The sequence below is a fragment of the Pseudonaja textilis genome, chromosome 1 (assembly GCF_049901715.1).
Source record: "Pseudonaja textilis isolate UNSWEBS1 chromosome 1, rPseTex1.2, whole genome shotgun sequence".
NCBI lineage: Eukaryota > Metazoa > Chordata > Lepidosauria > Squamata > Elapidae > Pseudonaja > Pseudonaja textilis.
This window is the reverse complement of record NC_141990.1, coordinates 238,546,875-238,564,846: the sequence shown is the minus strand read 5'-3', so window position 1 is coordinate 238,564,846 and position 17,972 is coordinate 238,546,875. Positions and strand designations below refer to the sequence as shown.

The window sequence follows — 17,972 nt, the reverse complement described above, 5'->3', positions numbered from 1 at the left end:
AAACTTGACTATCCAAATAGGACTTCAAACATTGTGACCAAATGAAATAATGGCAAACAGGTTATAAAAATAAGCTTCATTTTTATTTTTCAGTAATAGGGGTTCATCACTGTTGATAGTAAGAAGTACTTTCTTTATACTTTGAGGTAGGACAGGCACCATTGTTCTCATATCCTTAAGACACCGACAGTGGTAAAAACTCTAATGACAAATTTCATAAACCTAAAAATAATGTTTTATGTTTATTTTTCAAAACATGTCATAGTTTCTTAGACATTAAAAAAAGAACTAATAGAGAATATGCAATCAGTACTCAATTTTTCTTAAAACTTATAAGGACCTTGAAAGATAAATATGCACCTGAAAAACTTTACAGCACAAGAATTTCCCACTGAGGGCTTGCACAGGTAAAAACAGAAACAAAGCTTGGAGGTAGTTTTGATGTTGCATATCTTGCCCAGATAAAGCAAGACATCTGTCAAAACTCACTCTCACTTTGTCTATAAAAGACAGAACCTTTTTAACAGCACTCGCCCTTTGTTTGGAAGGCAGATCTGATTTAAAACAAATGTTGCAACTTTCCCCTAAATGCTAGTGTCACTCTCTTGATTTTTGACCCCTAATCTGAGAACAGTCTACAGTGAATCTTGTAGGTTCTTGAAGGTTCAATCAGTGAAGGTTACAAATGGTGATCACCTGAATCCAGGACAGCACAACTGTTATAAATTCACACCAGTTGCCAAGCACCCAAACTTTGATTGTATGGCCTTAGGGATGTTGCAACAATCGAAAGTATGAAAAACGATCATGTCATTTTTTTCATTGCTGTTGTAACTTCGAATGATCACTAAACAAATGATTATAAATCAAGAATTGGACTATGATGTGACTACAGCTTCTTATTCATCCACAGGATCAAAATAATCCTTGGCTTCTGCTTACTACTATTTTTAAAAGATGTGAAAAAGAATTAAAGCATCAAAATGCACATGAAGGAGTAGATTTAAAATAAATGACCTTTTTTCCTCCTAATCTCTACTGCAGGTATTCCTACAATAGTAGGATTCCAATCATCACATTTCCCTCACAAGGCAAGGGTTACCAGTTCAAAACCAAGTAGAAACAACTTTTTTTAGTCTTAATTTTCTTTTTCATTGAGCATTTTCACTTGGGGAAAAAAAAAATTGTCCACCAGTGGACCATTGAAATGCTGGCCCTTATTTATTTACTTACTTACTTACTTACTTGTCCAGCCCTAGGTAAATCCATTTGGTTCAGGAGCTGGGATGAAAACCTCCTACCTCAAGTGACAGCAAGAATGGTGAAACGGTCCACTGGCAAACTGGTTAAAAAAAAAAAGCAGTAAAGTGGGTAGCTCAGTGAAAGAAAAATGATGACTTAAAAAAATTGTTTCTACCCCATTTCAAACTCTAAAAACATGATAAGCAGTAAGTTGTAGTAGTTGCAGTGGAAATTGAAGATTCAACCTAAGAAAGTAACTTGATTAAAAATAGATGTGCCTGAATGATAAGATGTGCCCATCATGTTGACCAGTGTTTCAAAACCTTGAGAACTTTAAGATTTGCGGACTTCAAACCCTGAAGTCAACATGCAGGCTGGGAAATTCTTGAAATCAGCGCATCTTAAAGTTGTCAAGATTGAAAAGTATCAATTAAGGCTATTTGCTATTGAGGGCATGATCTGTGTTTGTAGAACTTTACAGTGCTAACTAAATGTCTTGAAATATGCTTCCAAGTATAATCTTTACATTTTCTGAATGCTAAGATTCTAATGTGTTTTTTAGTTAGTATTTTTTTTCTTAATTTTTAACATTTTCTTAATTTTGCCATGTTTGGCTATAAAGAAATCAACTGAATAATTCTCCAAACTGGCCTGGACTCTAACCCAATATGTTCAATCTCCAACCATCCTAGACATGGTATGTTCATTATGTGGTATACACCAGAAAAATTGATGCTAGATTTATTCCATTTCATATACATACACTGTTGTAAGAAATTATGTGTGACTATAGATTTCTTTTATATGTTCATTATTGGGTTTTCCTGCCTATGTCCTTAACCATACAGCATAAGTATATTACAGCAGACTATTGTATTTTATAATAACATGGCCTTCACGTGGGAGGCAGCTTGAAAGAATGAATTATTTCTGCTGTAGGGCATTAAGAATGAATAGAAAGCAAAATCTTTATAATATAGTGCCGTGATGGTGAACCTATGCAGGTGGCACACAGAGCCATTTGTGTGGACAGGCAAGCCCCAGGCAAACTTACCTCACTGTGCATGTGCTGAAAAACACCTTTGGAGGCTGAAAAACAGGCCCGTTTCATCACTCCCTGTATTTTTTTCGGCCTCCAAAGGCTGCAGAAGCTTCCCTCGAGCCTCTGGAAGGCTGAAAAAGGCCCAAAAAATCAGCTGGGAAGCATGCACATGCGCAGTGCAGGTAAGGGGGGGTGGAATCACATATGCATGTGCAGGGGGTGAGGAGGCACTCATTGCCTTCTGGGTGCTGGCACGTAAGCATGAGCACAATTTGTTGCATAGAAGCCCAAAAAAGTTAGCCACCACTGATATAATGATTAGAAAGTGTTTTTTTTTTCAATTTTTATATTATTCTTTAGGAAAAATTAATTGAACTGAAGTTTATTGGCCATCAAATGTTCTTGAAAGTCCTTTGGCATTTTTGGCAAAGAAAAAAGAAATATGTAAGGAAATGATTCCTCCCCGCTCATCATAAGTATAAACTATTTTTGTAACGTATCACCTTTCTCAAATTACAACAAATGATATCTTCTCCCCATCTTTCATCTGTCATCTACAAACAAATATTTAAAGTCTTCTTGTTCAGTCCTGACCAGCAAAAGTCAATTTAGGTTTACCAGAGTTCACAATATATATATTTTAATATTAATCAACTAAACCAATTTTATATTCCTTCCCTTTATTCTTAATCTCTTTGATCCCCTCAAAAAATGTCCTACAACTTGATTTATTTTCCTTTTTCTTTATCCCTTCTTACAAAATTCTTCAAAACTTTAACAAGTTTCTTTTGTAAATCTAATATAAAATAGTTTGGGTTGTTATTTATATATTCATTTTAACTATTAAAACAACCATATCAAGTGTGAAAAACCAGGTTCACGCTGAGGGTCATATTAAACCGATTTATATTGCCTATGCACAGGAATCTTCTCAGTTAACAATTAGCACCTACTTCGAGTTAGATAAAGGTTAACAGAATCCAAGGAGGGTTGGACTTAGAACTGCTTTTGGCTATGTAGGATGATCCGTCTTTTAACTCTACCCCCAGATTCTGCCACTCCTCCTACAACCGGTTTCCTTTGTATGTTCAGTGTAGGATCTTTTTCCATATTAGTGTAGGATAATGATGACTGGAGAATTTGAACCTTGTCATTAAAAATTTTATATGGAGGAACTATAGAAATGGGGTATTTTTTATCCTTGATGTCTGGGGAGGCCATTGACACTTTTCAAATACCTGAAAAGAAGGTACTTGAAAAGGCCAAGTCCTGTTCTACCATTATCCAGAACACAGAACAACAACAATAAGAAAACAACAACAATCAATTCTGGATAATATTAGACAAATCTGCTTATTAATTACAGCAGTTCAGCAGTGGAACCAAACATCTTCAGTGTACATCTGAGCTGATCCTGAATATGAAAGTTATATTTATTTCTTTGAATTTCTAACTCTAGCATTTATTTGGAATCAGTATGTAAAGACATTCTATGATTTTTGCAATTTTTCTGAATTATTTTATAAATTAAAGTACTGTAATGACTTGAAGACTCCTGACTGTATGTGTTTTAACCCTAAAGATCCTAATTGAAGTTTGCCAATATACACTATTACCTATTTTCTGGCTTTGCACAATAGATTGAACTGTAAGTTAATTGAATGGAGTGAATTTGCACATATGATAAACCACACTACAACAAGAGTTTTGAAAAGTTAAAATTAACCAAGTTTTGTAATGCTATGCAAATGCAGCTGCTAGATCTTTAACTAACCTGGTTAAATGTGTCATGCAAATCCAGTCTTTTAGAGTTACATTAAAAGAAGCTGATTTACCAGGATCTTTATAGAAATAGCAATAGATACCGCTTCATGGTGCTTTATAGCCCTCTCTAAGAGGTTTACAGAGTCAGCATTATGCCATATCTTCATGTTTCATCAGGAAGTCTCTTGCAGGAAGTCTAACCAAAAACTCTTTATAACTTTTTGGGAATTCAGCTTTGGTATGAAGGCTATCAAATATTTATTTCTGTTTCTAAATTCCTCCTTGATGTATGTTGCAGGTCAATTTGATTTTTTTAAATAATGTATTGCTCATCCTTTCCTTTCTTCATATACATTTTTAAAATTATTCTTCCTCCCCCCTCCCCATTTTTGTCATGCACCCAGACACACACCTGCACATGCTCACACTCACACACCTACATACAAACATAGAGAGAAAGAGAGCACATGCTATCATAGTTTTAAATCCTGTGAAGTGAAAGCAATATTCTATACATATATTAGAACTTTCCCTCCTCCTCGTTGGCTTGCATTCTGGATGATTCTTTTCTCCCAAGCCAACATTCATGCTTGGATAATCATAAAGAGAGCTGCAAGAAATTGATTAAAGCCAGTCCCTTATGCACCAATAGCCTTTTGGAACAGATCCTCTGTTCTATTTACATATTTTAAATATCTTAAACAATTAAAAAATACAGCTTTATTAAGTGGAGGATGGTTTTGTTTCGGAAAGCAATATGCTTGGTTCCAGTGTTTTGATAACGAGCATAAAGACACTGTTGCTGTGCACTCACTGCTTGTCTCACTTCATCTAATGTGGCTTCTGTGCATGCACAGAAACTCCTTTTGACTTCAGTGAACTGCTCCACCAGTTAGAGATGGAAAATGGGCTCCCTTCAAGAAACAGCTCAAAACGTGCCTTGAGTTGCCTTGTTCACATCAATTCTGGTTGATTCCTGTGTGTGAATGACTAAAAGTTTTGCTATACGAACTACATGTATGTACCATAAATATCCGCTAAAATAGAGCTTTCATGCCTATAACTGTAGTATTTGGTCTTCTGTGGAACAACATTCATTCGCAGTTCCAGATAACTTGGAAGTCTTCACTGGGACAATTTTACTTTCAAAGATTGCCTCCCTGCAGCAATCATACCATATAAGTGATACAACTCCACTTCTTATTCCAATATTGGTCTACAAATGAGCAATGTTGATTCGGATTACTAATAAATCAGTATCTGGTGACATCTTTATAATTATGGGGAACTCTCAACTGTTGTATAACAAAAGCAAATGTTTAGCCCATTAGTAGTTAATAAAGCTTGAAAAAGTGTGGTTATCCAATTATTGCATAGCAGAAGAAGTAAAAGAATTCTATTAAGTAAAGAGGTTATCCATGTCCATATAATTTGAGCCCTTGCCAAATGTTACATACATCCTGGTTTACACTCCTCAGGAAATATACCAATTATACTCTATGAAAATTATGCAATATATCAGAATTCCTAACCCAAGATCAAAATCATATTTTAGAGACACATACAAATGAAATATGTATATTCTCTGGAGCCAAAGATCACCTAAGGTGTGGGAAAGGAATTCTCTGTATGCATGCAGAGTATTTTTAAAAGAAATGTATCATTTTAGTTATTCCTTTCATTTGAGGAAAACTATACTGATGCTTTGTTTTTCAAATACTGAAGGTATGTGTGGATATTAAACTCTCATTATCATAACTCAATTTGTGTTGGAGTTTTGACAAAACAAACAGTTCACAAGAACACTGGGAAATTATTCTTTTGATATTGCAAAAAAACCTGTTTTCTATGACAGCCCTAATCTGAGGTAAGTGGTGTTTAGTTAAAGAAACATTAGTGAATACAACTTACTTCTGACGGATAATAGAAGACATATAGTTATCAATCAGGTAATCTGTGCTTAACAATAATTGGTAATTGGGACCAAAATTTCCATCTCTAAGCAACGCAGTCTACATTGCAATCATTAAGTAAGCATTATGGGTTGTTAAGTGAGGAACTTACTACAACTTCCTACCAGCTTGCAACAGACAAGGTCAATGGAGAAGGTGGCAGGAAATTGCAAGATCCAAGAGGCTAGTATACAAGCCAGTGGGTAGGTAAGTGGGATACACACACATACTAGAGAGTATAAAATCTTGTACTCTGTAGTCAGGCCCTTTTAGGAGAAAAAACAGCAGGAGTAGGAATTACTTACCGAAGCAATTTTCAACCTTTCTGCAAATGGTAGGAATGTGAGTCAGTTGCTAAGCAACAAGGTGACAATCATGTGACTTACAGGTGTGATGGGACAGCTAGAACTTTAAAGAGTTATAAGAAGCATTCATTTCATACCACCATAACTTCCAATTGTTGCTGAACGAGTAGTTGTTAATCAAGGACTACCTGAAATACATGCACAATTTTCAAAGTATTCACAATATTAAGCAAGCAAATGTCAACTAAATAGAAGTTGTCTTCAACTTACAACAGTTCATTTGGGGCTGTTCAAAGTTACAACGACACTGAAAAAAGTGACTTATGACTGTTTTTCACATTTATGACCACTGCAGCATCCCCATGGCCATGTGATCAAAATTCAGATGCTGCTTGGCAACTGACTCTTAGATATGACAGTTTCACTGTCCTGGGGTCATGTGATCCCCTTTTGTGAACTTATGACAAGCAAAGTCAATGGGGAAGCCAGATTCACTTAACAACCGTGTTCCTAACTTAATAACTTTAGTGATTCACTTAACAACTGTGTCAAGAAAAGTCATAAAATGGGGTAAAACTCACTTAACAAATGTCTCACTTAGCAACAGAAATTTTGGGCTCAATTATGGTCGTAGGTTGTAAGACTACCTGTAGTTAGAAAATACTATTACTAGTGGAAGTTGAAGCAAGTAAATTTGTTTATTTTATTTTGTCAAGCGATTATAAGATAACAGATATAAGTATAAACATAGTTATGAATACATGAAATGGATACATATAAGAAAAATAAAAAGAAACAATAGGACAGGGACAGTAGGCACGTTGGTGCACTTATGCATGCCCCCTACAGATCTCTTAGGAAAGGGGTCAGGTCTATAGTAGACAGTATTGTAGGAATGCTGTCTTGTGCCATGTATTTGAAGGGAAATTATCTAAGAAAGGCAAATGATAAAATGATAACAATGTAAACTTTGAATATATTTTACAGTCCGGTTCATTAGAAAACAACTGACAGAACAAATTAGAGTGAAACAGCGGAATATATTCTCTGTGTATCAAAATGTCTGATTTAAAACTATGGATGCAAGCTGGAGAGACAGAAACATGGGTGAAAGAGAGGATTTTCCATAGGGAAATTTCCAAATTTTCTTTGGAATTTTGACCATCTACAGCAGAGTTGTCAAACTCATGGCCCATAGGCCAGATGCATCACGTGCTGGCCCCACTCCTGCACAGTTTAGCAAAGCGGGGAAAAGTCCCAAATGTCATGCAACACCACTGTGATGCCACGAGTTTGACACACCTGATTTACAGAATTAATTGCCTGAAACCTAAATGAAAGCAATAATAATTTGTTTTCAGACAATATTTGAAGGATTGTTCTTAAACTTACTGCAGAAGCCTGTGTTAGTTTTCTTTGTGTTATCATTGTGCTCATGCATTTTAGGTATGTGAAAAAAGAATTTAATGTTTCGTTCTTCCTTAGGACCCTGCCAATCTGGCTGTTCTAAGGGTGGTCTAGCAATTATCTGATATAAGACTTCCAGAACAGGAAATAGTTTATGATCTTTTGGATATGGTTGCCTGGAGCCACTTCCATAGGATTTACTTCCAGAAAATTGCTGGACCACCCATAGCATAGTTGGATTAGTTGTGTCCTGAAGAAGAACAAAATGTTCTGGAGTTCCCTGGAATGTTCTGTATCTGGAAATGGAAAGAAAAAAAATCACATTCCTAAAACAAAGTATACTTGAGTTAAGGTGCTATTTTTGGTAAAGGAATCATTTCTCATTGTACAAAAACTCTATTTATAAAAGATAGTTTGCTGGTTGCTCTTTTTTGGAACATGAACTATATACATGCAATGACACCTGTTTAAAAAAAAACCAAAAATAAGCTATAGGATTGATTGTTCATCTTCAATTTCAGCATGCAATTCCCCACTATCGATACTCTCTCTACTTGTGTCAAACTCACATCGTCATGGCGGCATCACATGACATATTGGGATTTTCCCCGCCCTTTGCTGACCCAGGCATGGGCATGGCCAGGATGTGATGCATCCGGCCCGCAGACCAGGAGTTTGACAGCCCTTCTCTATTTAGTTTGCTGTTACACAAACCAAATAGTTTGGGCTAAATAAACTAAATAGTTTGGTGCTATTATTACTTTAAATTAAACCTGGTAGGTTTAACATTCAAACCAGAATTAAATTCAGTGACCACAATTCATGCATTATGCTAAACCATCAGGTGTGAACCTAAATACTAGGATAAGCCACAGCCTAAAACATAGCATGTTGTACACCAAATAAATCAGCTGTAGTTTCTTCTATTGAAATAAATTATTATTAAAATAAACCTGCTCAAGCACACTGTATAAACTCAGTGACACATCTGCTTTCATTCAAACCTTAGCTGCAATTATCAGAGAGAAATGCTGAAACACTGAGGAGCCAAGGGGAATCTATATGTAAAACAAGCATTGAGGTCAGGGTGCAGAAACAGATTCTTGTACAATACAGGTGATGGCATTATATTTTCTATTTACTGTAGTTTCTGTACCTAACCTGTGCACAATTGAATATAGGACAGGGCTAGCATAACCATGGGCACTGTTAAATGATGGTGGAATGAGCTGATTGTTTGTATTGTCTTAGGGGCAGGATCAAAAAGGGAGTATCCTTCATTTTCAAGTCAAAATCTACTCTTCCACAAGAAAAGAAAATCTAAAATTATAAGCCTATGTGTATTGTGCTACTAGAATACTAATTGTATTCAGTAAAAATCCAGTAAAATATCCTTCAAAAGACCTGTGTGCAACAGGGGAAATTAATTCATAAAATAAGAAAAGTAACACAAGTGAGCAATGTTAATATAGTTGCAGATGGGATCACATATTGGAAGCCTACAATGCTTTCCTGTTCAATGGCCAACAAAACTACATACAAGCACAATCCACTCCTATAGGGGTTTAAGGAAAATATTTGTATGAATGGCCAGGATAGCAGAAGAAGAAAAAATCAGTAACATGAATGGGTTGCTTGTTATCTCAATGAAGTTGAGCCTTCCCTGGTATAGAAAGGTATCAGTCATCACATTTAATAGGATACATGCAAATACTTCTACCGTAGGAAAGCTGGATATCCAAAATGGTTTTAATTCTAAGATTTGGCAGCAAGTTGGCCCTTTTAATTCAAGTACAAAGCAAACATTTACGGAAAAATGTTTTTGTCATTTTGTACTAATATTTTCTTCTGTTGGGATTCCAACAAAATATATGTACCAAGAAATGTTTATTTAATTAATTCTCTAGATGTGCAGTGAACAATTTAAAACTGGACAAAGCCCCCACCTTAAAGTCCCTCTGCATTTTCCAACAAAGCTCAGTGGAGAAATTCCATATCCGAACCTTTTGTACACTGGTTTAATGTTGTCTTGTTTTTTAAATAAGATTTTAAAATATATAAAAATGTTCTATACTGTGAATACTGTGGTATATTGCATTCTACTAGTAAATTGTTCATTTGGCTGCCTTCTCCTCATTATTATTATAGCTGTTACATCACACTGTTTACAAACTACTAACTGGTAGTTTTCTTAATATAGTCTTCCTGACTAAAGAATGAAGGATGGCCCTCAATGCAAAAACAGTTACCCCTACACCAAAGAATAAAAAACTAAAATGTCAACTACTGCATTTCTGAAACTGCAGACACATTGTCCAATGATTCTTTTATAAAACAGGGGAACTTTTAACCCTTTCCTTCTCTCTTCTTTTGAAGTTCTCCCTACCTATTTCACTCAAGTAATTCCAGGCTTCTCTCCAGTTTCAAAGATAAACGCTGTAAGAGAAAGTAAATATTGCTGAAGAAAAAAGCACTTTATAAATAAAAGCTTATGCTCTTGCTTAAGGTAGATCTATTGAAACTGATGGACCTGTGATTAAACAAATTTGAAGTAGAATTAATAATAACATGGTATGTACACCTATACCAAAGAAAGGAGAAACAAGGGAGCCATAGTGCTAATTCCTCATGCAAGCACAGTTTTGCTTAAGATCTTTACAAAGAAGAATAAAGCCATACATAGAGAAGAAAGGCCAAATGAACAGGCAGGTTTTAGAAAAAGCAGAGGGACATGAGATTAGAGTGTTAACAAAAGATGGATAATGGAGAGAGCAAGAGAATTCAAGATGGTTTACTTTTCCTTTATTGGCTGTGGCAAGGCCTTAGATTGTGTAGATTCATGCCAGAATGAGGAATATATTAAGGCTAACAAGGCATGCCAGAACATTTGATTATTCTTCAGAGGCACCTTTACAATGTACAAGAAGCTCCTGTAAAAACTGAACTTGGAGAAACCAGAATTAGGAAGGCTTTCAGATAAAAATGCATATAATCCTTATATTGGTTCAATTACACAGGAAATATATCATAAGATGGCAGGCTTGAAAAGATTAGAGCTAGAATCAAAATTGGAGGTCAAAATGCAAATATTTGATGTATGTAGGGAGCACCACTTTGGTATCTGACAGATTAATTTCTTGTGAAGATAAAAATGGAAAGTAACACATAAAATACAACCATAAAAGATAACATATGATAGTATTCTGATAAGCGCATTAGCCCTACCCTACTGGAAATTCCATTCTGCATCAAGTCCTATATGCCAGGGAACAGTATTTTTCTACTATGTTTACAACTTTTGGGTTTGTGTCAGCCAAAAAATACTGGATACAGAATTCATCCAGGTGATCACAATGTTTCACTACTATAGGCTGCAACAGCCTTAGCCAAGTAGCAGCATAGGGCTGAATTTTAACAACTCATGTTTGAACTTGTCCAGGTTCAGATGGTCAAAGACTCAGAGACTGTTATATCTGCTTTTAAGACTGCCAAAGGGAGAACATTAAAATGGTCTGTGAAGAAGACCTATGGTATTTAAAGTAGTTACGCAACTTCAGATAATTTGTGCAATATCATAGATATGTCCCACTGAATTGTAACATCTCCTGGCAATTCTATGGATAAAAGTCTGTTATCATATTATGCAATGCTTGTAGATGAACTCTTGTAGCTTCCAGCATTTTGTTGGGCCACCACTTTTACTGTTGGCCTCTTCTCCATCTTGATCAACATTATCATCTATTCTATCACATCATATAATGTCTCCAAAGTATTATAAGTTTAGTTTTGTTATAGTGCTTCTATTCAAGCTTGCTTCCTCTCTAAAGCACAATAGTGAAAAAAAAAGCTAAAAATAGTAGTTTAGGATTTCTCCTACCTTCTCCAGATCAATTTGGTTGATTTCATGTTATAACTCTATGTCATCAGTCCACTGCTTAGTTACCTTCTTAGTTTTGTTGATATCAGATCTTAACAGGAACTTATAGGGCAGTCCACAAGTGTTTGGATTACTTACAAAACCTCCCCATGATTTAAAACTAAAGCTTTTGATTCCATTAGCAGAAGCAGCTCTATAGTTACCAGACTAAACTGTAGCCAGTAACATTATTTGCCAGATTTTCTTTTTTATTCTGGAGATACTAGTATCTAACCTCAGTGCTATATTGAAAACACATTTATGGTTCTCAAAGAGCCAATCCATATGTTTTCAGAAACAGCAAAGTTAGGGAGTCTAAATAATGTGAAGATCACGTGAAGTGTTAATATCACTTTATAATGCCTTGGTAAGGTCACACTTGGAATTCTGCATCCAGTTTTGGTCACCATTATATAAAAAAGATGTTGAGACTCTGGAACGAGTGCAGAGAAGAGCAACAAAGATTATTAGGGGCTAGAGGCTAAAACATAAAAAGAACAGTTGCTAGAATTGGGTATGTCTACTTTGATAAAAAAAAGAACTAGGGGTGACATGATAGCAATGTTCCAATATCTCAGGGGCTGTCACAGAGAAGAAGTGGTTGCTTGAGATGTAAAGAAGAGATTAATTCTAGGAAAGCTGGAAATGACAGACATAATGAGAAAAGATATGGATATTTTTACAACAACGGAGATCAATAGTTAATGCAATAGTTAAAGCAGGACATGGAAAAGCAGCAAGACCTCTCTGAATTATGGATTTGGAATTGGACATAATTATCCAGAGTACCATGGGCTGTAAGAAAAACCAATCAATCCAGCTTAGACTGACTTCTTCCTTGATGCAATAATTAGCAAGCAAATATATATATACTTTAGGCATATGATACAAGCAGATAACAGAATACAGATAATCCTTGATGACCACAGCTGGGATCAGAATTTCAGTTGTAAGTTGTTATAATCATACGTCAAGGCACCCACCTGACCAGACCCATTTTTTGATAATTATTAAGTGAACCACATTATTCTTAAGTGAACAAATACCAGGTGGGTATTTTTTGCCAAAAATTGTTGCAAATCATGGACACATGTCCACGACACACTGCAGCCAACTGTAAATGTGAGCTGGTTGCCAAGTGCCTAAAATGCAGTCGTGTGATGGAGAGGTGGCACAACTTTTTACAACAGCTGGAAACGCTTTATGGGACATAAAGGGTGCTTTATGGGTCATAAGGCACCCTTTCCAAGACTATCATAACTTCAAACAGTTGTAACCAACCAGTTGAGGCCTATCTAAAAAAAAAACCTATTATGTTTGGTAAGCTTGAAAGAAGGGGAGGGGGGAAAGGAATGACACCAGCTCTGGTGAAAAGATAAAATCAAGGAGATCATTGGAATGTCCTCATAGGTCAATACGGTTGAACTTTGTCACCAATGGTCACACCCGACTTGATAACACCTAATCTAACTATTGTGATTCCAGACCAAAACGGGAACTATAGTACAATCAGAACCAAAAGAGATTCTTCCTAACAATTGTAAATGATAAACACAGTTGAGCAACTTCTTCAATAACTGCTTAAAATAATCGCTGACTATAAAGCTTTCTTTTTACAACCCTGTAATCCCTTAATTCAAGAGAGTGGATGGAGCTGAGAATGACATTATAATATAACTGGGTCTTTGCAATATAAAATAATATGTCAGCTCTAATTTTATCCTGATTTCACTATTCAATTTTTCTGTGGTTGGTTATCCTGTTTTATGTACAAAGAATGACAATAAATCTGATATACCTTTACTTCCAATTTGGTTATATAAAAAGTTACACTATTTAATTAAGAAGTTGTATTTAACTTCCAATTGATAATCTGAAATAATCTCAGATTTAGCAAATATTAAATTAGCATCAACCTGACTATCATTTTTTTTGACAAGTAGCCTTTATGTTATGTGCTCTTTAATCATATAGCATAGTCCTTAGCCACATCACTATGCTTGTTGTGACATTTGGAAACTATATTTATTTTAAATTAATAGAGTCATGCCACAATGATACTAAAACTATGTGCATTTATTGTAAAGAGCCTCTATCAGGATTTTGTGAACAGAATTCTCATTTTGGAATTGACTTAAGGTATAAAAGCTAGTTTTCAATATGAAATGTGAAAAGGAACAAAGGAGGAAACTGCAATATTTGAATAATAACCTGAGGAAAAAATACCAAACAACTAAACTTTGGAGTCTCTCAAAAATTGTTAATGGCTGGAGAAAAGGTTCTCTCTTTGAAGTGCTGATGAGAGGTAATGGATTTTTATGTTTGTTTAGAATGCTCAATCTGTGTTTCTATATATTTAACTCATGTACTAGAAAATAAATTAAAATGTTATTCATGGCTGTAAGCTTCTGCAGTTCTCCTTCAAATAGGAACTTAACATTCCAAAGCAAAGCAAAGCAAAGCAAATGAGATAGATAGATAGATAGATAGATAGATAGATAGATAGATAGATAGATAGATAGATAGATAGATAGATAGATAGATAGATAGACCCAGAAAGACAGAGACTAATAAGCCATTAGAAATGTATATCAAGAGCAACAAGAGAACCTTGTTCACATATCACTGTAACGTAAATGCTTCTAAAGTGAATTGCAAATAGCAAAAAGTTGGATGCCTTCAGAAACTATCACCCAATATTATAAATTCTACAGAGTTTATATTTACCCAGCTTTTGCATCTATTTTGCACTCAACCATTTGTAAGTATCACACATAAAAACTAGTTATGGATGAAAGGGAATCTCATGGAAATGTTACAAATAAGGAATCCCTTTACCAAATCTGGGAAAAGATAATGCTTATAAACACGGAGAAATGTTGTATCCTGTGTGTTTATGTTAGTGATACAAATTGCTGAACGAGTCATGTTTCAAGGCTATGAAACATTTTTCTTTTTAATAAACCTCACTAACTGATGTCCATGGCTTATTTTCCTAACTCAACAAAAGCACTCTACATACCCAGCTTTATTCTTTGAAACAGACACAAAGCCCATTTTTCCTCTCTAAGCTGTCAAAGTACAAAAGAAAATGTATAAAGTCTTGCACAGATGTAGCAAAGTACTGGATTACATCCTTTGGCAGGTGCTCAATATGCAGCCCACATAATCATATGTTAATGACTGGAGTGTGTTAATCAGCATGCATACCTGATTCCTTCTCAACCAAAGTAGGAAAGAAACCAAACAATTTACAGCATATAAATGCTGCTACTTTCAAAACACGCTGGGAAAAAAAATACTGCAATTGAATGAAAGACTGTTTCCAAAGCCCGATATCCATAGAAGCTCCCAAAAGCATGCTGTTGTAGCCCAGATAAAGCTGAAGGCCCATAATCAATGATTAAGTTTTAAAAAGAAACAAATCCCCGTGTTCCAGACTTCCTCAAGGCTAAGTCCTGATTTTTTTTCCCCAAGACCTGATTTCAAATGAAAATTTGGGGGTACACATTCTGAATCTGTTCTAGACAGTCCAACTTCGTACGTCATAGGCACGTAATGTATGATAATACACATGATAATACACATATGATAATGCACAGTGGTGGGGTTCATATTTTTTTACCACCGGTTCTGTAGGTGTGGCTTGGTGGGCGCGCTTTGCATATGCGCAGAGGGTTTGCTACTTACCTTCTCCTGCAATCCTGCACTCTCCCTGTGTGAAAAACACCAGACGTGTGGCAATCTGCTATGCTGCGGGAAGCAGTTGAGCTTCAAAATCAGGAAATAAAGGTCAGAATAGAGCCAGGGTGGGTGGGGCCCAACACCTGATCATTGGAGTGAACCGGTTCGCTCACAGATGATTCTTGGACCTACCAGTTCGGCCAAATCGGGCCAAACCAGTAGAATACCACCCCTGATAATACATTATATAGTTGTCAAATCATTTCTTTGGAAAGGAGATACAAAGCGCATTACCTTTGTTAATCTTAGCACATGACAATTATACTGCACATCCATTCCTGGACATGTCCTAGTATTCACCTGACAAGAAGACACTACTGGCATATTTCTATTTCAAAAACCTCTGCTTTTTAAGAATCTTTGAGAACCATTTTTCCCCATATCCCCATGCTATATTGGCTAGTCATTTATCCTCTCTTCCCTTCCCCATATGCCATCTTTTTCTTGGCATTCTGATTCAAAGAGGGATATCATTGCCAAGTTAGCATATTAAAGTAGGAGTTGGTATCATATAAATTTAATGAAAGCAACATTTGGAAGTCTGTAGGCATTAGGATAACCTGGAATAAACGTATATTGGTTTTATAGTGCGATCCATACATAGCTATGGATGTGATTCTTGAACTGAATAGATTGTAATAGGGCTGAACTCAGCATTGCACTACAGAAGATAATGTTGCATTGGTCCTATAAGGAACAATTCCAGATAGGTTGGTGCAGTATTGCAGCCTTACTGCAGAAACCATGTAAACTCTGAAGCAAAAGAAGTTGGATTCAGTTCATGCATTCACATGCAAATAAGATTATATTATTATATTATATTATATTATTTTATATAGTTATTGTATGTGAGCATTACATCATGGATTTTTACTGTTGAGAACAGTAGTTTATTGACACATGAATCCATTTGGAAATGTTGTTTATTATACTGAGCATATGTAGCTGCTTCTCTATTAAAGAAGAACAGAAAAAGTCTCTATTATGCACTCCTCTTAAATAGATAAGAAGTACTCCTTACATCTTATCATTTCATACTGTATTTTATTCTACTCTTATAGAAATTATTACTTAATCAATATAACTTGAAGAGGCAGGATATATATTTTATTTTTATAGAAAAAAACAAATGAAAAAAATTAAACCCAAACCAATTGTATACAAATATACATACATATATAGAATAACAGTTATTAACCCTCTCACTGAATTATACTTTAAGTTTTTATATGTTGGTTAACATGCATCACCAAAAGGCAATAAATTTAGCAGTTATTGACAACAGACATATATTTTTAAGCACAAGTTTAGAAATACACTTTAACTTCTAAGCCAACTTATGTACACATGAGTTAATCAAATATACATTTGTGTTGTTAATTTTAAATGTCATAACCGCTTCAAAAAAGGCCAACATTGACCTGCTTCACACATTCCACTAAGCCATGGTTATCTCAAGCAACATTAATTGGATTCATAAGGATTCAGGTATCAAACATAGTTTATGTATCACAATGGCTGTGATTACATGATACATCATGTCAAAACCAAATACGGCTTGGTACAATGTGTGAACACAGTCACAATCTAATAGAAGATCCAGATAGATTTACTAAATGTAAGTACAGTAATGACTACAGGTAGAAAATGATCTACCATGCAAAGAATTTATGAGAATAATTATGATGGTCACTTTTAAATCAACCAAGTCTAATGTTCTCAAATGCTTATCCATTTCCTTGTTTATGTGGCTGTTAGGAAACACAAAATAGGAGGATTGTATCCTGTTTCATCCGATGATAAATTAATTTTGCCCCATGGTACACAAATTGTACAAATCAATCTCAACAATATTTCTACATTAAAAGTTTTTAAAATCAATCTGTTGATACCTCGATAATTTATTAGACAAACAGGAGTAGTCTCATCAAAACTGATGAATAATCCAGCAAGAAAAGGAACTAAGGAGTAAGTAGATTGACCAAATTCTATAATGTCGAGTTTAACAGACAACTGAAAGGAAATTTATTAAATTAAATATGACTCTATTTATATGGTCTAAAAGGGCCCTTCAACCTTCCCCAGCTTGTTATGCAGACCCCCTAACCTAATCAATATCTTGTTCAAAATAATACATTTCTCTTCAGATTCCATATAAGTAAAGTTTCAGGGATAGAGGAAACAGGGGGAAAGAAGCAACTATCCTACTGTGAATGACAAGTTCTAAACACATACAGGATTTCATCAGATTGCTAGGTCACTTTGTTTTAAGAAGGTGATATTGATGCAATATTTTACAGAATTAAGTCACTACTCAATGCAAGAAATATTTTAAAGGATATAGGAAGAATATATGATAGAAAAAGTTGGACACCCAAGAATTGCAGGTGGTCCTCAACTTACAAGAGTTCCTTTAGTGACCATTCAAAGCTACAAAGGCACTGAAAAAAGTGACTTATGACCATTTTCCACACTTACAACCTTTGCAGCATCCCCATTGATCATGTGATCAAAATTTAGATGCTTGGCATCTGGTTCATATTTATGACTGTTGCTGTGTCCCAAGTCATGCGATCCCCTTTTGCAATCTTCTGACAAGC

At 35.3% G+C, this 17,972-nt stretch overlaps 1 protein-coding gene across 12 annotated transcripts in view; it reads right to left on the bottom strand.

The window, feature by feature from the left end:
* The window catches only part of SOX6 (SRY-box transcription factor 6), a 465,066-nt gene that overhangs the window by 253,769 nt on the left and 193,325 nt on the right, over positions 1 to 17,972 (bottom strand). The window contains exon 3 of one of the 12 annotated variants that reach the window (XM_087921049.1): positions 1,246 to 1,342. The exons of the other annotated variants lie outside the window; for them this stretch is intronic. Coding sequence (XP_087777175.1) covers positions 1,246 to 1,269 — 24 coding nt within the window. The 5' untranslated portion in view covers positions 1,270 to 1,342. The remainder of the gene's footprint in view (positions 1 to 1,245; positions 1,343 to 17,972) is intronic. 12 annotated transcript variants of the gene reach the window in all.